The sequence below is a fragment of the Phasianus colchicus genome, chromosome 4, assembly GCF_987193195.1.
Source record: "Phasianus colchicus chromosome 4, bPhaCol1.hap1.1, whole genome shotgun sequence".
NCBI lineage: Eukaryota > Metazoa > Chordata > Aves > Galliformes > Phasianidae > Phasianus > Phasianus colchicus.
Genome location: NC_143439.1, coordinates 60,528,921 through 60,546,051, shown reverse-complemented (window position 1 = coordinate 60,546,051; position 17,131 = coordinate 60,528,921). Strand labels below are relative to the sequence as shown.

General features: G+C 41.7%; 2 protein-coding genes across 6 annotated transcripts in view; one reads left to right on the top strand and one right to left on the bottom strand.

Moving 5' to 3' along the window:
• Nucleotides 1-4,127, bottom strand: part of EVC (EvC ciliary complex subunit 1) — a 53,368-nt gene extending 49,241 nt beyond the window's left edge. For 3 of the 4 annotated variants that reach the window (XM_090139667.1, XM_090139666.1, XM_031588366.2), the window contains exons 1-2: nucleotides 3,878-4,126; nucleotides 681-791 (exon numbers count right to left, since the gene is read on the bottom strand). In XM_090139667.1, coding sequence (XP_089995793.1) covers nucleotides 681-791; nucleotides 3,878-4,051 — 285 coding nt within the window. In that variant the 5' untranslated portion in view covers nucleotides 4,052-4,126. Of the gene's footprint in view, nucleotides 1-680; nucleotides 792-3,877 lie in introns of all 4 variants that reach the window. The other variant, XM_090139668.1, reaches the window with a different exon arrangement.
• Nucleotides 4,061-17,131, top strand: part of EVC2 (EvC ciliary complex subunit 2) — a 65,890-nt gene continuing 52,819 nt past the window's right edge. Inside the window, exons 1-4 of one of the 2 annotated variants that reach the window (XM_031588367.2) lie at nucleotides 4,061-4,380; nucleotides 7,186-7,240; nucleotides 15,138-15,298; nucleotides 15,828-15,893. In XM_031588367.2, coding sequence (XP_031444227.2) covers nucleotides 4,147-4,380; nucleotides 7,186-7,240; nucleotides 15,138-15,298; nucleotides 15,828-15,893 — 516 coding nt within the window. In that variant the 5' untranslated portion in view covers nucleotides 4,061-4,146. Of the gene's footprint in view, nucleotides 4,381-4,405; nucleotides 4,713-7,185; nucleotides 7,241-15,137; nucleotides 15,299-15,827; nucleotides 15,894-17,131 lie in introns of those variants that run through there. The other variant, XM_090139665.1, reaches the window with a different exon arrangement.

Here is a 17,131-nt window from a genome sequence, read left to right as displayed (position 1 = left end):
AATTACTTTTCTATTTGTCCATGAATCCCAGGGTACCACACTGCTGTTCAACTACTTGTGGTCATTTGACTTCTGCACTGTGCACTGTGTCTGCACTGTGTCTTCTACTGATGGGAGAGTTCCCTATATGAGAAAGACATTGAAGATGCTGTTCTCTGATGTATTCAGTTTGGTTTGTTTATTCTATTTCCTTCCACTGATCTACACAATCCAACTCAGGTCTATATCCATCCATTAAGGAGGCACTAGAAAAAATTACGCGTTCCAGATAAGACCTGATGAGGGAACTTTATCACTCTCAAATTTTCTCTAATAAGACTTCTCAAGGAAAAAATCCATTATGAACCATCAGGACTGATTTCAGTACTTAAGTACTTCTTCCTTTGTCAGTAGTGTGATCATTTTCCACTAGGCAAAACTATGGAAGCCAATGACCAAAGAGATCTCGGTATCTTGATGGACATGTACAAGGACAGTTGCCCAAATTAAATGGAATTCATAAGGGAAATGAATGCCTGAAATGATTGGATTCCTAAGAAGCTATCACTACTCATTCTCCTTCCCACAATTTCTATGAATGCTTTTTAAGGGCTCAATTCCAACACCACAATCAAGACCCTTAATGTGCTGATTAATACAGTCAGCAAAATGGACATACACTCCAAAAAACCCAGCTTTACCTCCAACACCATCTCCTCTTTTGACTTATAGGGTTCTGCTTCACTTTTGGTGAGAGGATTCTCTTTTTCATCACAGTTAAAACTTTCCAGAAGTCTCTGGGAATCATCTTTCTGAAATTTGAAGATAAAACAGATAAAATATAACTCTGAGATCATGCAGAATCGTCTGAGGATATCCAGGCTACTGTCAAAGACCACTCATGTCTCTGTTCTGAAAAGGATTTCAGTATCAGCTGGAAATGATAATTTTGGAAAAATACAAACTGAAAATGAACAATAATTTTATATAAGCGGGATCAACTACTGAACATTATGAATTTCATTTGTCATTCTAGAAGTAAAACTTTAACCCAAAAAGATAATGTAAATTGTGTCAAATCAATCCATCTCAACACCATACTATTATGGTGTCAAGCTCACAGTCTTTGTTCAAATTCTTAGTTAAAAGAAGCTAATTAAAATTGTCTGCAATTGTTTGCAGTGAGTAGAATGTACAATATTTCTGCACACCTGCCATGAGAAATACATCCTGAATGAAGTTTTGTGTCTGAGAAAGTTCCTGTCAGGAACAAATAACCATCATAAAGTATTCACCATCTTCCTTCTCCAAAAGCAACACACATAATTGGTCTTTTCTTTCTTAACAAACACATCCTCTGGTATGGACGCAGACTACAAAGGCACAAAGTGCTCTGCTGCACACATACTTCTCTGCGCACTAGCATAGAATAAAGTAATAATGAGGTTGGTCAGTGCATCCAAAAATAGCACTGCAAGGAATTTTGTAGTGGTTAAGAAGATGGCAGCCACCCTACCCTGACTACTTCTTTCTTTTACTTTTCGGCTTTTTATACCACTCACTGCTTTTTCATGTAGTCTAATGAAATGGCTTTTGCCACTATGCATGTAACTCTAATGTATGTAGAAATGTCTAATGGAAGATTTCTCCTTGAATTATTTGGTCAGTTGGTGTACAAAGTAGTCAGTCTTCTCACTATATAGAGAACTGCTTAGGGTTTGAATAGATTTAATTTGTTACGACTTGCGTCTATCACCTTTCTGGAACACAGATGCTCAGGAACACAGATCACGTTCTTGGGTTAGTCTCCAAGATGTGGTGAACTGAAGACATTGTTTCCCAAGAACCTACTATATCACAAAAGAACAGCTACAAGTCCACTTTAGCAATCTTAGCACTACTTGTCCCAAACCATTAATAAAACTTCATCTGAGTGACTGGGAGCTGTGGAATTAGCCAAGCTGGATTCACCGCTTATACACCGTGGGTGTATATCCCACCACTGCCATTCCAAAGTAAGAACTTGCTTTCCTCAACTTAATTCTTTAACTAGTCATTCTCACCCACTATTCATTTCCACTCCTTTATATATCTATTGTGTAACTTTAACAGTATTTGCAATTTTCCAGGATTAATTTCTTTTCTGCCAACACTTCTAACCTCATCTCCTTCATTTCTGTCCTCTTTTGCACATTTGCAACTCCTCCCAAAGAGTATCTACAAAAACAACTGAAGTGATACGGACTTTCCCTTTTGTGTCATTAAGAAGCTGAATAAAACTAAGTTTAACTGTAATTACTGTAATACTTCATACTAATCTAATATCATAATGAGACAAACTCCAACCCAAAGAGCCTCTAGCAATGATGTTAAGTATAACAGGAGAATTTCATCATTAGAAATGCATACTAGAGAAATTCACCACAGTGCCTGAAGCTATCATTGAAAAGGTTTTATAAAACTTTCCTTGTATGCACAGATCCTCAGATCAATAAGGCACTGCATGCATCCAAGTCCTACATAAAGAAGTGATTAACTGGGGTTGTGTGACAAACACTGGTAGCTTACTGTGGTTCTCCAGGCACTGCTCCCTCTGCAAGCTTAACTCACGTGCTTGGGCTGTGCTATCCCTGCTTTTATTCTGGATACAGAAAGCTGTAAAATTATAATTATACAGAAGCTCCAGTACAGTAGTTCCTATCTTATAGTAGTAACTATAACACAGGAAGAATACGACCAAATTAAAGCAACTATATAGTAAGAATATTGCATCCAGGAGGTTGCACCACACCATAGCTGAGCCAGACAGTGTGTGAAAGCAAATGGTACAGTCTAAGGTTGCCCTGTTTGTTCTTGGGAAATCAGACCCTAGGGCACACTCTGACTGCCCTGCAGTGCGTTCTGTATGTGGCAGTCTTTAGAAATAAACAACTTTTTTACAGCAGCAGCATTGATTTTAATAGCATTTAAGCACCTCAATGCATTTAAAGATCTGGGCCAGAGAGAACTGACAGCTTCTATTCCCTATTGATGTAAGTGACAAAAAGGATAAAACTGTACAAGGCTATATTTGAGTTGGTAGTGATGGTAAAATAAAGATACCATCTATTAAGACAGGAAAAATGAGAAATTGAATCAGAGAAGCTTGCACTCGCGCAGGTTGCATTGATCCACTATTTGAAGCGAACCCATTGTTAGGGCAAAGTACGGCTTCAAACAGAGCTTCAAATCTGCCACTTAAAAGCAGTCGGGAGGATTCAGTGGTGCTCAGCCCAAGCAGACAGATCCATGCAGCAGAGCAGGAACGACTGGAAAACGTGCAGACATGAAACGAGGCCAAGCAGACCCTCTGGCTATTTGCCACATCCTCACACGTGCACTTCAGCGCAGATTTACTGCTGTGAGGGAACATTAACACTTCTCTGCTCTACATTTTCCTTCTTTGGACTGTTCCCCCTGTTGCAGGGTGGAAATGCGTGTTTGTCTCCAAGCGCCTCACAAACAGAGCTCACCTCCCCGTGACAGACAAAGCCGCGGGCAGCTGAAAACAAGTCCCAGGATACAGACCAGGGTTTGGAACACATCCACACCTAAAGCAGTGTCTTTTTGGAGCCGTTTATATCGGTGTTTACATTAGTAAAGCACTGAAAACACGCTGAACAGAGGGGCGTCGTGAATCACACGCTTCCCCAACCACCACTGAGTTCACCACAATCAATCCGGGGTCGCTTCGGGCTCGCACCCGGGCAATCCCAGCGCAGCGGAGATCTGCCTTCCTCGAGCTGCTCGGCGCACGGCCCGGCCCAGCAGCGCCCCGGGGCCGCTCACAAAACCGCTTTCGCTACTCTACGTCCGCGTATCCCGGGCTGAACCCGCTCCCCGCCCGGCGGCCCCGTACCTCTCTCCGCCGGCGCGGCCGCAGCAGCGCGCAGCGGCAGAGCAGGGCGGCGGCGGCGGCCCCCAGCAGCAGCCCCAGCAGCACGGCGGGGGCCAGCAGGGCGGGCAGCACCCGCAGCGAGCGCGCCGAGAACTGCAGCCCCACCGCCCGCAGACACTCCGGGACCGCCGCCATCGGGTTCGGCCCGACCCGGGCCGGCTCGGCCAAAGAGGAGGTCCCCGCCGCCCGTCCCCCCGCCCTTCCCCGCGGTGGGAGGAGACGGATGGCGGATGGATGCGAAGGCTGAGGCCCGGCCTGGATCGGTGCAGCGCTCGGAAGGGCTGCGCGGCGTTCCGCGGGCCGGCCCGGTGCCGCGCGGGGCTGTGCGGCTGCTGGCCGGGCTGCTCGTGGTACTGCTGCCCTCCGCGCCCGCTCAGCCCCTCGGGGCGGCCGCCCGGCGTCCCACGCAGGGACACGGGATGCCCGGCCCGCCCAGGGGGCACTGCGGGAGAACGGCGGCTGGGGTAAGGCGCTGTGCCCGCTCCCGGGGCTGGCGAGGGGCGCTCACTGCAGGCCCTGCACAGACAGCTGCGGGCAGCGAGCTGCTGGGGCCCGGTGTGCCGGGCGGTTTGGCACAGTGGAGTAAGGCGTTCATAGGGTCATCCCCTCTGCCTCCAGCCAGGAAGGCTCAGGGGACCGTGTGCTGCTGGGGCTCTGTCACTGGGTGGCCACCTTCCTGCTGTGATGAACACAGACTTGGAAGGCCCGCAGGCCCACCGCTTCGGGCTCACATGCAGCCAGAGCACTGATAGCCACGCCGAGGCCCTGGGCAGGAATAGCTCCCAGGGACTGCATGGTGAGGCACTGCAAATCCCACACTGACACCAGCTGCGTTTATCTGTTCTTGAGTGGATGCATTTGATTTTTATACCGAATAATGGTGCTCTTGCCCGCTGGTGTCAGCCTGCTGTTAGGAATGCCATTAGTGGTTTAAGATAAGGCTTTTATTTTTTCTCTCTAGGTAGTTGTTCAGCTGTCTGAAACTGCACCAGCGTAGTTCTGTGTGGTGAACACTAGTGAATGTGTAGTGGGGGATGGAGGGAGTCATAAACTGTTTTTTACAGGCTGCCCTGGGAGGTGCTGGAATACTGTTTGTGGGGGAGTTCAGGAAGAGGGTGTATGTCACACTGAGTGACATGGGCTGCAGCAGTCACAGCATGGGTCAATGGCTGGACTAGATGTTCTCGATTCTATGATTCTGCCTTGTCTTTTCATAATAAAACAGTAGTGCTTGAAAATGAAGAAAGCAAATCCAAAACTTATTTTTCCACCAGAAAAAAAACCAAAAACAAAACAATGTAAAATGTAGGGGAATGCATGCTGGCGATTTGGCTGCATTCAGTTATTTCTTGTGAAGCGTGATGGCAGCACTGTCCCATAGGGTTGGCGCTGGCTTCTGCTTGCTGATGTGAAGTTCCTCCTGGTGCCCTCTGGTATCATGGAAGTTTTCTGCAATTGACTGGAAGAAAATAGATAAATATTCAAATTCAGTTTTCCAGAGTAGGGTATTGAGAAGAGCGGAATAAGACAGAAAGAAAAACGAGGAGCAAGGACTGTTGTGGTGTCATTCCTAGTTGATGCAAATGGGCACAAAAATCCTGTAGATTTTGTGCATGAACTGTTGTAAAACCACAGATGAATGAATGCCTGTAGTCTCTGGAAATCCTGAGTCATTTCTACACTAATTGCCTAGGCAGCAGGCTTAGCTAATAAGCTGCCTTCACTGCACTCATTTATGCATGCTTAGACTGCTGTTTGTCTGCTTTTGTTACAGGCTTGTTTACAAAGAAACTTGACATTTAATGTTCACCCCATATATTGCAGAAGAGTCATATTTAGGATTTGTATTTATGAGCAGGATTTATGTTAACAAACCATCCTCCTGTGTTCTTGCATTTTCATCAGTGATGAAAATAGTGTCATTACAGCCATTTACTGCACTGCTACACATTTTGTCAATGCAGACAGACTGTTCTAGAAATATCTGGCAAAGATTAATCCTCTTTTAATGTTATTTCTACTGCTGTATATTCATACGCATATATGACAAATTCATGTGTGTATTCATATACATAAATCATCACCAGGAAAAAAATTCTGATTTCTGATGGAGTTTTGTGTTGTTTTGGTGCTCCTGAGCAGTCAAAATTCAGGGTCATCTAGATTGTTCAGCTAGATTGTTCAGCTAATGAGAAGAAATTAGTGCTGGAGTGAGAGATGCAATAATTTAGTTATGCAGGAGGACCTGTACAACTGAGTGGTTGGAAATATGTAAATAGTGCCCAGCAAAGAGCTCAGTGCCTGGTGTGTCCCAGAGCTCAGAGAGCTGCATGTGCTTATTTTCTGCTTAAAAATGCTGAAATGTCTTGCATTTTCTGTCATGTTGAGGGAAGGTGCCCTATCTGAAGTGAGAACTGTTTTCACACAAGGTTAACAGACGCTGCAGTTGTAGCAATAGTCAAGATGATGAATTTCTCAAGCAGGTAAAGAATAAAATTGCCCCTTACTTGCTCTGCTGTAATAATGGTGTTGTTGTATGTCAGGACTAACACTACTTGTACACAGTGCTTGGGAGCATACAGAAACAGCAAGTGCAGGTCACACTGTTTGGTGAACTTAGAAGATAGCTGTTAATCAGCTGGCTCTCATAACTGCATTTTCTCTCCCAGGGAACCATATTTATTGAATGAGAGCTTGTTTGTGTGACTGCTACATCATGTTCAAAACACTGGATATTATAAAGCACCAGTTTCTTTTATTGAAGTTTTAGAGCTGTGATTTTTGTAACAATCTCCATGGTCTGGACACAGGCAGGAGTTTCATAAGCTACAGTTTTTAGCCCATGGTCTCTTTGGACCTGCTTTGGCCTGTTTATTCAATATGAACTGATTCCTGCTGCTCCTAGCAGTGGGATTTGCCTGTGTCCTCGGTTCTGCATTTGAAAATAGCAAGAATTATTGTTTAAGAACAGACTTATACTTAATATCAAACACTTCCACTCTACTATTGTGCAGTCTCAGCCTCGTAATACCGAATACAAATAGAACCAGAGTCCCAAGTGTGCATACTCTTATGACAGTGCAGCAGCACTCGTACTGCTTGACAAGCCAGTGTTGCATCTCTTGCACTAGTTGATTTTGGAAACTCAAGGCTTTGTGGAATAGGATTCTAACTGTAAAGCATAAATTCTTCTTAAGAATTTAATTAATATTATATGATTAAGAAAACAATTGTTTTTTTATAATTGCTTTCTTCTGTTTTAACTTTAGGTTATTACAGATGATCTGTGCCTTCAAAAAGAGACTAACTGTCTGGAGATGACAGGTATGTACCTGTTTTCTTTCTTTCAGCCTGTGGGAATCTCAGCACTCCAAGGAGATGGGTGTGCAAGACTGAAGCTCTGCCCAGTTTTCTACTTACACTCTAACTTGGGAGGAAGGGAAGAGAGAAGAAACGATGCAGTCTAGTTCTAAAGGCATTCTATCAGGATTTTTACCAGAGACGCTGACCTAACAAACCAAATCTGAGTGGTTCCCAGAGTACTGCTGTGCCTTGCTCCATAATCTCAGTTTGCTGGAAAAGCTTGACCATCTGTACTTGCTATGGATATGTGCAGTCAGCATCTCTGTCCTGGCGTACAGCCCTACAGGGGTAGAAGCGCTCATGGTGTCCTATTTCTGTACCTGTCAGTGGGACATCTTCATCCTGGACCATGAGGGAAAGTTCTCTTGGAAGTTAAGCTCCCCAAGCAGTTCATATAAAAAGGAGCCTCTATGGGATGACCTTATTTCCTACCTTGCCCCGGATCATTTTCAGGTGGAGTCCTCTTTCCCTTTCAGTCATAAGGATGTATAGGAAGCACGCTCTGATGCCCTGTGTTGCAGAAAACCCATGTTACTTGAATCTGGTTGACAGCTTGTTGCTTTTCAGAAGCTATCATTACCACTGCACCTTTGTTAACACTTCCAGGACCTACTCCTGAAACTATCTTTGAACTATCTTTATACTTCAAGGAATCACTTGCAGCTTAAAAGGGCTTCATCTGAGGATTGCTGCCACAGACACTTTGAGTAGATATGAACAAATTTTGTAGTTTCCCTGAGTCTCTGGACTTCATTTTCTTTATCAGAGATAATAAATAACATGCTGCTTCATAGAAGCGTAGTGGAGATAAGTTATGACATCTTCATATACTGCATTATTAGGGACGAGGTAATGTCTGTAACAGACCCCTCCTCTATAGCAGAGGATGCCATTCCCCAAAGGATGATTCCATAACTTGCATTTGCCAAGAAATTACAACACTGAAGCAGTCATCTAGTGAGATGTCTCTAATTTCTTTGCCCTGTGCCGTGGCTAATTCAAAAATGAGTTTATTAATTTAAATAAGAAAGCAAATAATTCAGATTTTCTCAGGTTTCCTGTTTGTTTTTCTTCCCTACTGTATTCATATGATATAAGCTTTTCTGCTCACATCTTCCTTTCTTATGAGTTACAAATTAATAACATATTATCTACTGAGAAGGGAATTGCGTGTGGTTTTGTAGTTCAGAAGAACCTTCTGGCGCTAGACAAAGTGAAGTAATTGGAGGATTTTAATGATTTTTTTTGTGTGTGTATTATTTGCTGATTGTCTTCCATTCCACTAGTAGATAATTACACATGTTAAAGGAAAGGCTGCTACAAGTGCTGGATCATATGCCTGATTTTATGGCTGAGAATTTTCCCGTGCTAGAGAATACATTTTTAACACATTTAAAGCTAAGTTCTAAGAGGTTTGCTTGATCAAGATGCTAGAATGTTTATTTCTTACTGAAGAAGTTCTCAGTGAAAGTAGTGAGATTGGAATTTCTGCATAAAACATTTGCCACTGAAAGTGGCAGCATATTGAATTGAAACTGTTTGTGACAGCACACAGATTTCATAGTTTCTGGTTGAAGGTTTTTTCAAGTTTTTTCTGAGTAAGACTAGAAAAAGCAGACCCAAAATACCTCTGTGATTGGGGAACACAGTGGATTTGTAGAATTATGTTATAGCCTGGCTTAATTTAGCAAAACAAGCATGAAAATAGATTTGTTTTGTCTGGTTGGTGCCTGTAATTTCTTTGACTTTGTAACAAGGAAAGCTAATGGCAGCATTCAAAACTGCAATACAGTAAATTACTACCTTTGCTTGTTCATTGTTGTGTGTAATTGAAAAGACTTTAAATTGGATCTGGTATCCTGGATGGTTTTCAGGACAAGGAATAATTGAGAACAGCAACAAAAATAATATAGTAAACAGGTGTATTTAACTCTTTCCTTTCCCTACTGAAATAAAGCCAAGTAATTCAAAGCTTTACTGATAAATTCAGAGGAAAAGCAAATCAGACTGTGATTTGGGACTTGAAATATGCAACCTGTGAGAAATAAGAATTAGAGTGACTGTTTTTAAATGAATTAATTTTTAAAAGTGAGCCTGACATTTCACAAACTTGTCACAGCCTTCACATTCCTACATATATTATCAGTTTAGGATTTGTTGTTAAGGTATGGGAACCTTAAGGACATGCTGAAATCTTTGCTGGAAACCTATTACAAGACTTTAATTTCACATCATCCTATTTCATTGCTGTGTCTTTATCTTAACTGCTATCAAATACATATAAGGCACTGGAGGCTGTAGAAGTTACACCTACCACGGATACTAATCTACACCCTGTGTTCAGGATGCAGCCTTTTTAGTCCTGTGGCTCAGGCTAGTACTTTAATATTGAAGGTCCCCACACTAATGTATTAGCAAAGGACTTGCTAATACCTAGACTTGAGCAAGGCCTTTGACATGGTCCTCTACCACATCCTTATCTCCAAATTGGAGGGATGTGGATTTGACGGGTGGACCACTCGATGGATAAGAAACTGGTTGAAAGGCTGCAGACAGAGGGTGGTCATCAATGGCTCTATGTCCAGGTGGAGGCCGGTAATGAATGGCGTCCCCCAGGGGTCTGTCTTGGGACCGGTGCTCTTTAACATCTTTATCAATGACATCGATGATGGAATCGAGTGCACCCTCAGCAAGTTTGCTGACGACACCAAGCTGAGTGGTGCGGTCGGCGCGGTTGGAGGAAGGGATGCCATTCAGAGGGACCTCGAGAGGCTAGAAAGGTGGGCCCGGGTGAACCTGATGAGGTTCAACATGGCAAAGTGCAGAGTTTTGCACTTGGGCCGGAGGAATCCCAGGCATCCATACGGACTGGAAGGAGCGGTCCTTGAGAGCAGCCCTGTGGAGAAGGACCTGAGGGTCTTGATAGATGAAAAACTTAATATGAGCCAGCAGTGTGCCCTTGTGGCTTGGAAGGCAAATGGGACCCTGGGCTCCATCAAAAGAGGGGTGGCCAGCAGGGACAAGGAGGTGATTGTTCCCCTCTACTCTGCTCTTGTGAGGCCCCATCTGGAATACTGCATCCAAGTGTGGAGCCCCCAGTACAAAAAAGACAGGGAGTGTTGGAGAGGGTCCAGAGGAGGGCCATGAAGATGACAGGGGACTGGAGCACCTCTCCTATGAAGACAGGCTGAGGGAGCTGGGCTTGTTCAGCCTGGAGAAAAGAAGGCATTGAAGCATTTCAATAGCTAAAGGGAGCCTATAGAGGGGAGGGGCATCAACTCTTTGAAAGGGTAGATAACAGCAGGATGAGGGGAAATGGTTTTAAGTTGAGGGAGGGGAGATTTGGGTTGGATGTCAGGGGGAAATTCTTTACAGGGAGCGTGGTGAGGTGCTGGAACAGGCTGCCCAGAGAGGTTGTGGATGCCCTATCCCTGGAAGTGTTCAAGGTCAGGTTGGATGGGGCCCTGGGCAGCCTGGTCTAGCATTAAATGGGGAGGTTGGTAGCCCTGCCTGTGGCAGGGGGGTTGAAGATTCATGATCCTTAAAGTCCCTTCTGACCCTGGCCATTCTGTGATTCTGACAATAGACTGATAGCAGAGGAAAATTTCTTTTCTTAGATAGCCATTCTTCCATTTCCAGCTCATGTGAACACAAACCTATCATCACGACAGACTTCACATGGTAGGGCAGGTGCATTTTGTACCACATTGGGTCCCCTCTGTATTTGACAGAAAGCAATTGTAATGAGAGGTGATGGTGGGAGACCTCTCCTCTCTATGTGTATTGTGTGTGGCTTGACTGTGCCTGCTAAAATTCCAAAAGAGCATAAGATCACCACCCAAAGCAGTAGTGCACAAAACAAATGAGTTGCCAAATCACTGTGTAGGGGGAATAGCAAAGGAAATTGAACTCGGTTGCTGTTTGTTCTGGTCTGATTATGCATTTGGGACTGTTACAATTAGTTGGGCACTTGTCAAATTTTATTATTGAGGTGCTGTGCGTATGTGGGACTGAGTGAGTGCTGTAGGAACATGTGTTAAAATAGAATGCCAGTCTTCCAGCTGTTTCAGTTAAATTAATATTTATTTTCATGTTTTCTTTGGCAATTCAATACAAAAAGTCAAACTGCCAGCACTAGTAATTAACTAGGAATATGCAATTTTAGGCAGAGTTCTGGTATATCTGTTTGCATATTTGGTTATATAGGATTAAATAATTGGAAAATATTTAAATAACATGCTGATGAAGTAAGTTCAAATATTTGTCAACTTGATTATAGACTGTAAATGTGTGGAATGTTTAACTTACATCATTGATGAAGAGAAAGGAAATTTCATCTTGGAGATTATTTTATCCTCTCCAATCTCAGAAGAAAGTAAAACTACTGCCTTTCTTTGATGAATGTTTCATTTGGTGTCTTTGGGGATGTTAGCAGCAAAGCCCCAGATGAAGCCTCATGCACTGTGGTGATGCTCACTGGGGGATGTTTTGGCCCCAGGCTCGACATGTGGGGAGCTCCTTGGCTGGGATGTGCTCTGGCTGAGCAGCTTGGCAGCATGGGGCTGGAACTGCTCTTCTGCTAGCGAAGTTTGTGTTTCAAAAAGGACTGACAATAGCTTCTGTTTAGAACCGCTGGAAGTGAACGCTGTGCAGCTCAAATAATGGCTTTTTTGAAAGCAGCCGGAAAAATGACAAAGATTAGAACTGTAAGAGAGTGGAAGGAATAGAGTACAGAGTTGGTGTAACAATTGAGATGCACCTCTGAAGAGGCACTGACAATGGTGTGCTCTCATTTTTGATCTGCAGGGTATCAAAAAGAAATCTCGATGCTTGTTAGTGAAAGGCCGCAGAAGTCAAGCAACAGTATTTTCTAACCTCAGACAAATCTACTTGTAAAAAAGCAATTTCAGAACAGAAATCTAGGACAGATTTGGAAACCTCACAGCATCTTATGCCTGTAATATCCTTTCTGAGGTGTTCAGTATCTGGCTTTTCAAACAATGTTCAGCTCTCTACAATCCATCTAGTACCTCATCTGAAGAAGTAGCATGTGAGTTAATACAATAAATACAAATATGTTGTCATGAGGTTAAAGTATTCAATGAATTCTGTAGAAAAGCAGTTAAGTTCTTGCAGGTTAGGTGAGCTGAGTGACAGTTAAATATTTGTGGATCAGGAAAAGCATATTTTGTTTAACTGACATTTGATACTACAAAAAGTAATGAGATATAAAAGTGTTGCTTTACTGGCAAGGGAAACCAGGTTATTAGCAAACAGCCTGTGCTGTTAAACATAAAGGATGAGAAAAAAATGGACATGGATCACACTGATTGTATCTGTTTGAGCAAAGCTTTCCCCTAAGTACTAGGGAGATGCAAGTGAATGCGGAGAAGTATCCTCGTAATTGTCATCAACATCAAGACTGCTTGATGTAATGTCAAGAACCTGCCAAATCCCTGGCCTCTCATTACCAGTGATGGAGGAGCCAAATAACGTGTCTGGAGCCTTATGCTGGGAGCTGTCCACGTTGCTGAGGATTGTAAGTGATGACAAAGCACAACTTGAAAGCAGTCATCTTTGTAATTAATAATCCAGAGCTCTATTCAGAGGCAAAGAAAATGATCCATTAATTAAATCGGTTATTATGGACTTGGTACCATCCAGAGGGAAGTATCAGAATTCTCTGTCACATGAAAAGGGCAGTTGTACTTGGATATGCTGATGGAGAGCTCTCATGGTATAGGGCGTAAGAACAAAAGGTATTTAATGAATCAGTTACTCCTCTTCCTGTCTGACTGCCTTCATCCAAGATGCAGAAGGAAGTGATATGCTAGAAAAGAAACACCATAGGGGCAATAGTTGCCCAGCAAAGCCCATACATATTTCCATGTTGACTTCTGACTCTTGTAAAGCTCTAAGAAGCAGCTCCATATTTTCAATTAGGGCTTCTGTTTGTATAAGGGAAAATGCTTCTCCTGTATTCTGTCAAGTATAGGAAAGTTGGTGTGAGGTGGCAATTGTGTTGGCATCTAAAAGGCACAGCAAGTATGAAAAGAATCCTTTCAGTGTTTCAATATATGTAAGAAGAGGTGTGATTCTGTTGTCAGAACATAGACTTGGAGCTGTTGTAGGCAGGATATAATATGCTGCTTGATCTTCTGGGGAATGCCATGGCCAGGTGGGACCAGGCTGGCAGCCAGCATGTCAGTTCAGCACTGGCAGCATTCCAGGTGATTTGGGCTGTTGTTTCATCTTGAAACTGAAATGCAGCATGCACGAATGCCCTGAAAAATACCAGCCCAAAAAATATGCAGGCATTTGGTATTGTGATTAAGTGTTGCTGTTCACCTAACCAAGTTTTTCTTACTATTTTTATGGTCCCTAAATTGGTCTGCGTCTGTTGCACTGTGAACAGTTTAAGCATGCAAGTGAAATTTAGGGAAATTAATTAAAGCTAGCTGTAAAATCTAAACAAGTAATTTTTCCTGGCCTGTATAAGCACAATTTTATCCAGTATAAACCACTCTCGCAAATAAAAAACATGATATCCTGCATGTGAAGCTCCCTAGGGTGCAACTGTCCATCTGGGTTCTGTAAGCAGCAGGAATGAATCTCATTCCTAATGTTAACAAAAGCCTTTTCAGTGATCCATATGCATTCATACACACGTAATAGGACCTTCATCTAAACATCAAGTTATAAGTGTGCTGTGAATGCCTTTTCTATTTACAGCTGACATTATTTCTTTGTACTGATTTTACAACACAAAACTGTCTTTTGTAAAACAGGAGGCTTCTCGTATTTGTGACGTTGTCAGTATGTTCAGCATTTTCAGTATGTTCAGCTTTTTATATTTCATTAACGTTTAATAGTTGAAAAAAATGAAAATTTACAAAAAAAAGTCATTTGCCAAAAAACCTTTGCTCTTCAGTGAGAGCTTTTGTTCTCATGCATATGTATTGCTAACGATTAAAATACAGGGTTTAGAAATAAGTAGTAAGTGAAAACTATTATGCAGAGAGTGACAAAATGTATCTTTCAACATAGAAAGCCAACTATCATTTTGAAATTTTCGTTTCCATTTTTTCTCTATTCACCAGCTTTATTTTTTATAGTTAGGAGATCACTGATTTTTAGTATAATCTCCTATTACTATTTTCATATGTGCATTTCTTAGATGAAACTAATTATCATGTAATTTTAAAGCTGTTCTTGTAATTTCATGTAATATCATGGCATAAACTTTACCAAAAATGTGAGAGTTGGTGAATAGGATAGCACTGATATTTGTAGTTGCTAAATTGAAAGGTTTGATTCAGTGGCGCTCCAAATCAGCTGAAAAGCAATTGACACCTGTAGTCAACCAAGAAGTATTTTTGTTCTGAATATGTACTGAAATATGTAATGGTTAATTGGCAGACTGGTGCAGAAGCATGATGCTCTTATAATGAGGCCACTCACATTGTAGAGTGCTTCAATTATTTATGCTTTGCTGAAAAGATTCTTTGTGTTGAAAATATTAATGGTTGATTTATTGCTGAAACTTTTTAATTCATGAAATAGGTGATTTAACGTGGAGTATATGTGAGCTCCCTTGGTAGGATGCAGTTCTAATTCTTACTGGCTTTTCTTGGGCAAGTGCTGTCTCTGTTTCCTACCTTCCCTCTACTTTCCATTTTCTTACCTACCCTCCATTGCCTGTTTAGATTTTAAGTGCTCTAGGGTAACGTGTGCTGGTCCCCATCTGTGTGCAGAGCACTGGGTACCATGATCCCTATCCCAGGCATGACATGCACCAAGGCCGTGCTGCACAAGAGCCACCTTTAATTCTAATACAGAGTCTTGCTCTGGTTTTCAGCACTGCAGTTGCCTCTGATGATTCAAGCAAGTGAAGTCCCTGATCTTATCTTGACTTCTGCAGCCTTGGATGATCAGTGGAGCCATTCAATATTTGCTATGATACCCTCATGGACAAGGAAGATTTTGTTCAAACGAGAGTCTTCTGTTAACCACCATCTGGTCAGTAAAAAGATGGTTTGCCGATTCCAGTGTTTACAAGCATCATAGCAGTTATATCAAAAGTGGATGTTGGTGGGAAATTGCTACTCAGTTAGTACATTTGTAATTATGTCCTAGGCAATTATATTCTGTTTAGATGGCTTCAGCAATACCAAATGGTTGTGAAGCTTCTAAATAATTATTGTAACAGATACAGCTATGTGATTGCTTTTTAAGTTCTGGCACATGGTAATGAATTGCATCTGTACAGACTGCTGAACTTTGTGCACAGTATATTTTTGTTAGGGAAGCTTGAAAGCCAAAAGATGGGTATGTCAGTCAATACACTGGTAGTTTAGAGTGGGAGTCTATACAAATTTGGGCTAACAAGAAGATTTATTGCTGGGATAACAAAGTTCTTAAATTTGAATATGTTTAGAACCTCTAATATTTTTTTTGAATTTCCTTATTTACATTATTTAACATGTGCTGCAGTTTGTGAATTAAGATTGTTTCTTTTACTATACAATCTTTTCACCTTCCACCATAGCCTGAAGATGTGTCCAAGTTGTCAGCATCTTCTGGATTTGGAATAACCCTTCAGAAATGTGCTGTGGTAAGGTTTGTTTACATTTATCTTGTTCATTTGATGGAAAATTTGTACTCAAACATTCTTTAAAAACTGTTGACAGAATTGTATCCATACTGAATGTGGGCACATTTTTATGTTGAAATGACTGTTCTCTATGCAAGATGAGTAATTTTGCATTGATGATTCATAACTGAAGTCAGTGAAATCTTTTCCCGGACTTCAGAGAATTTTGATTATGTCCATTGTAAAATACCCCTGTGTGAATCTGTGAAAATAGAAATGTGAGAAAGCAAGTGAACAAGACTGAGTAATGACAGAAGCTTCTTCAGAGGATGTGATAAGCCTTCTGAGATACATTGGTTTAACTGTGTGTGCCTTACCTGTGTCAAGTATGGACTCCTTCTGAAGCATGGGCAGCTGAGCTCTGTGATGCCTACTCTGTCCTTGAACATCCTGTCACAAAGCCGTGGAAGAGTCCAAGAGTCACAGTCAACATACTGAATAGAACCTAGCTAAGAGCAGAGTTTTTAATGAAAAAAAAAAATTCATTTTATTTGCATAAAGTGCTTATGAAGAGCAAAGGCCTTGCTGATTGAAAGAAATTTAAAGTTTTCCATTTTACATTCATTTTATGTTTTCAGCTGGCATAGATTGATAGATCTAATTAGACTGATTATTTTTTCTTTCATTTTTTTCCTCCTGTTTTTTGTTTTGTTTTGTTTTTTCCCCGTGTTGGTTGAATCATGTCTGAATTTTTGTCATTGGAGACAGTTCACAGTACTTGCCTCTTGGAAGAGGAAAGTGCATCCAACTTTAGCAAATCTGAATTCAAATACTGATATGCTACATTTGAGGATAGAGAATTTAGTACCCAGTACAGAAGAGGTGACATTATGACCTGCACCAGATCATTTGCACAGAAAGAGAATGAATATTCATTGTACTCATGGCACTCATTAGCTATAATGTCATTATTGAAACGGCTGCATATCATAATTAATGAGGCTGAATAGTGAGTATTTCAGGAGTAAGAAACAGTAACACAGAATATTCTGAATATTTTTGGACTGTGGATTCCCAGCTTTTATATTGGAGCTTTTCAAAATGAGAGTTTGAGATAGTTTTCTGCTATTCATAGCACAGCCTCATGCTTATTAATTAAAAGTTGTGAAATCCTGCTGTACAAGTTTAAAGTTAGTCTGCTGTAGATGCTAGGATTATCAAAAAATAATTCTGCAATGCTACCCATTGTAAATTACTGA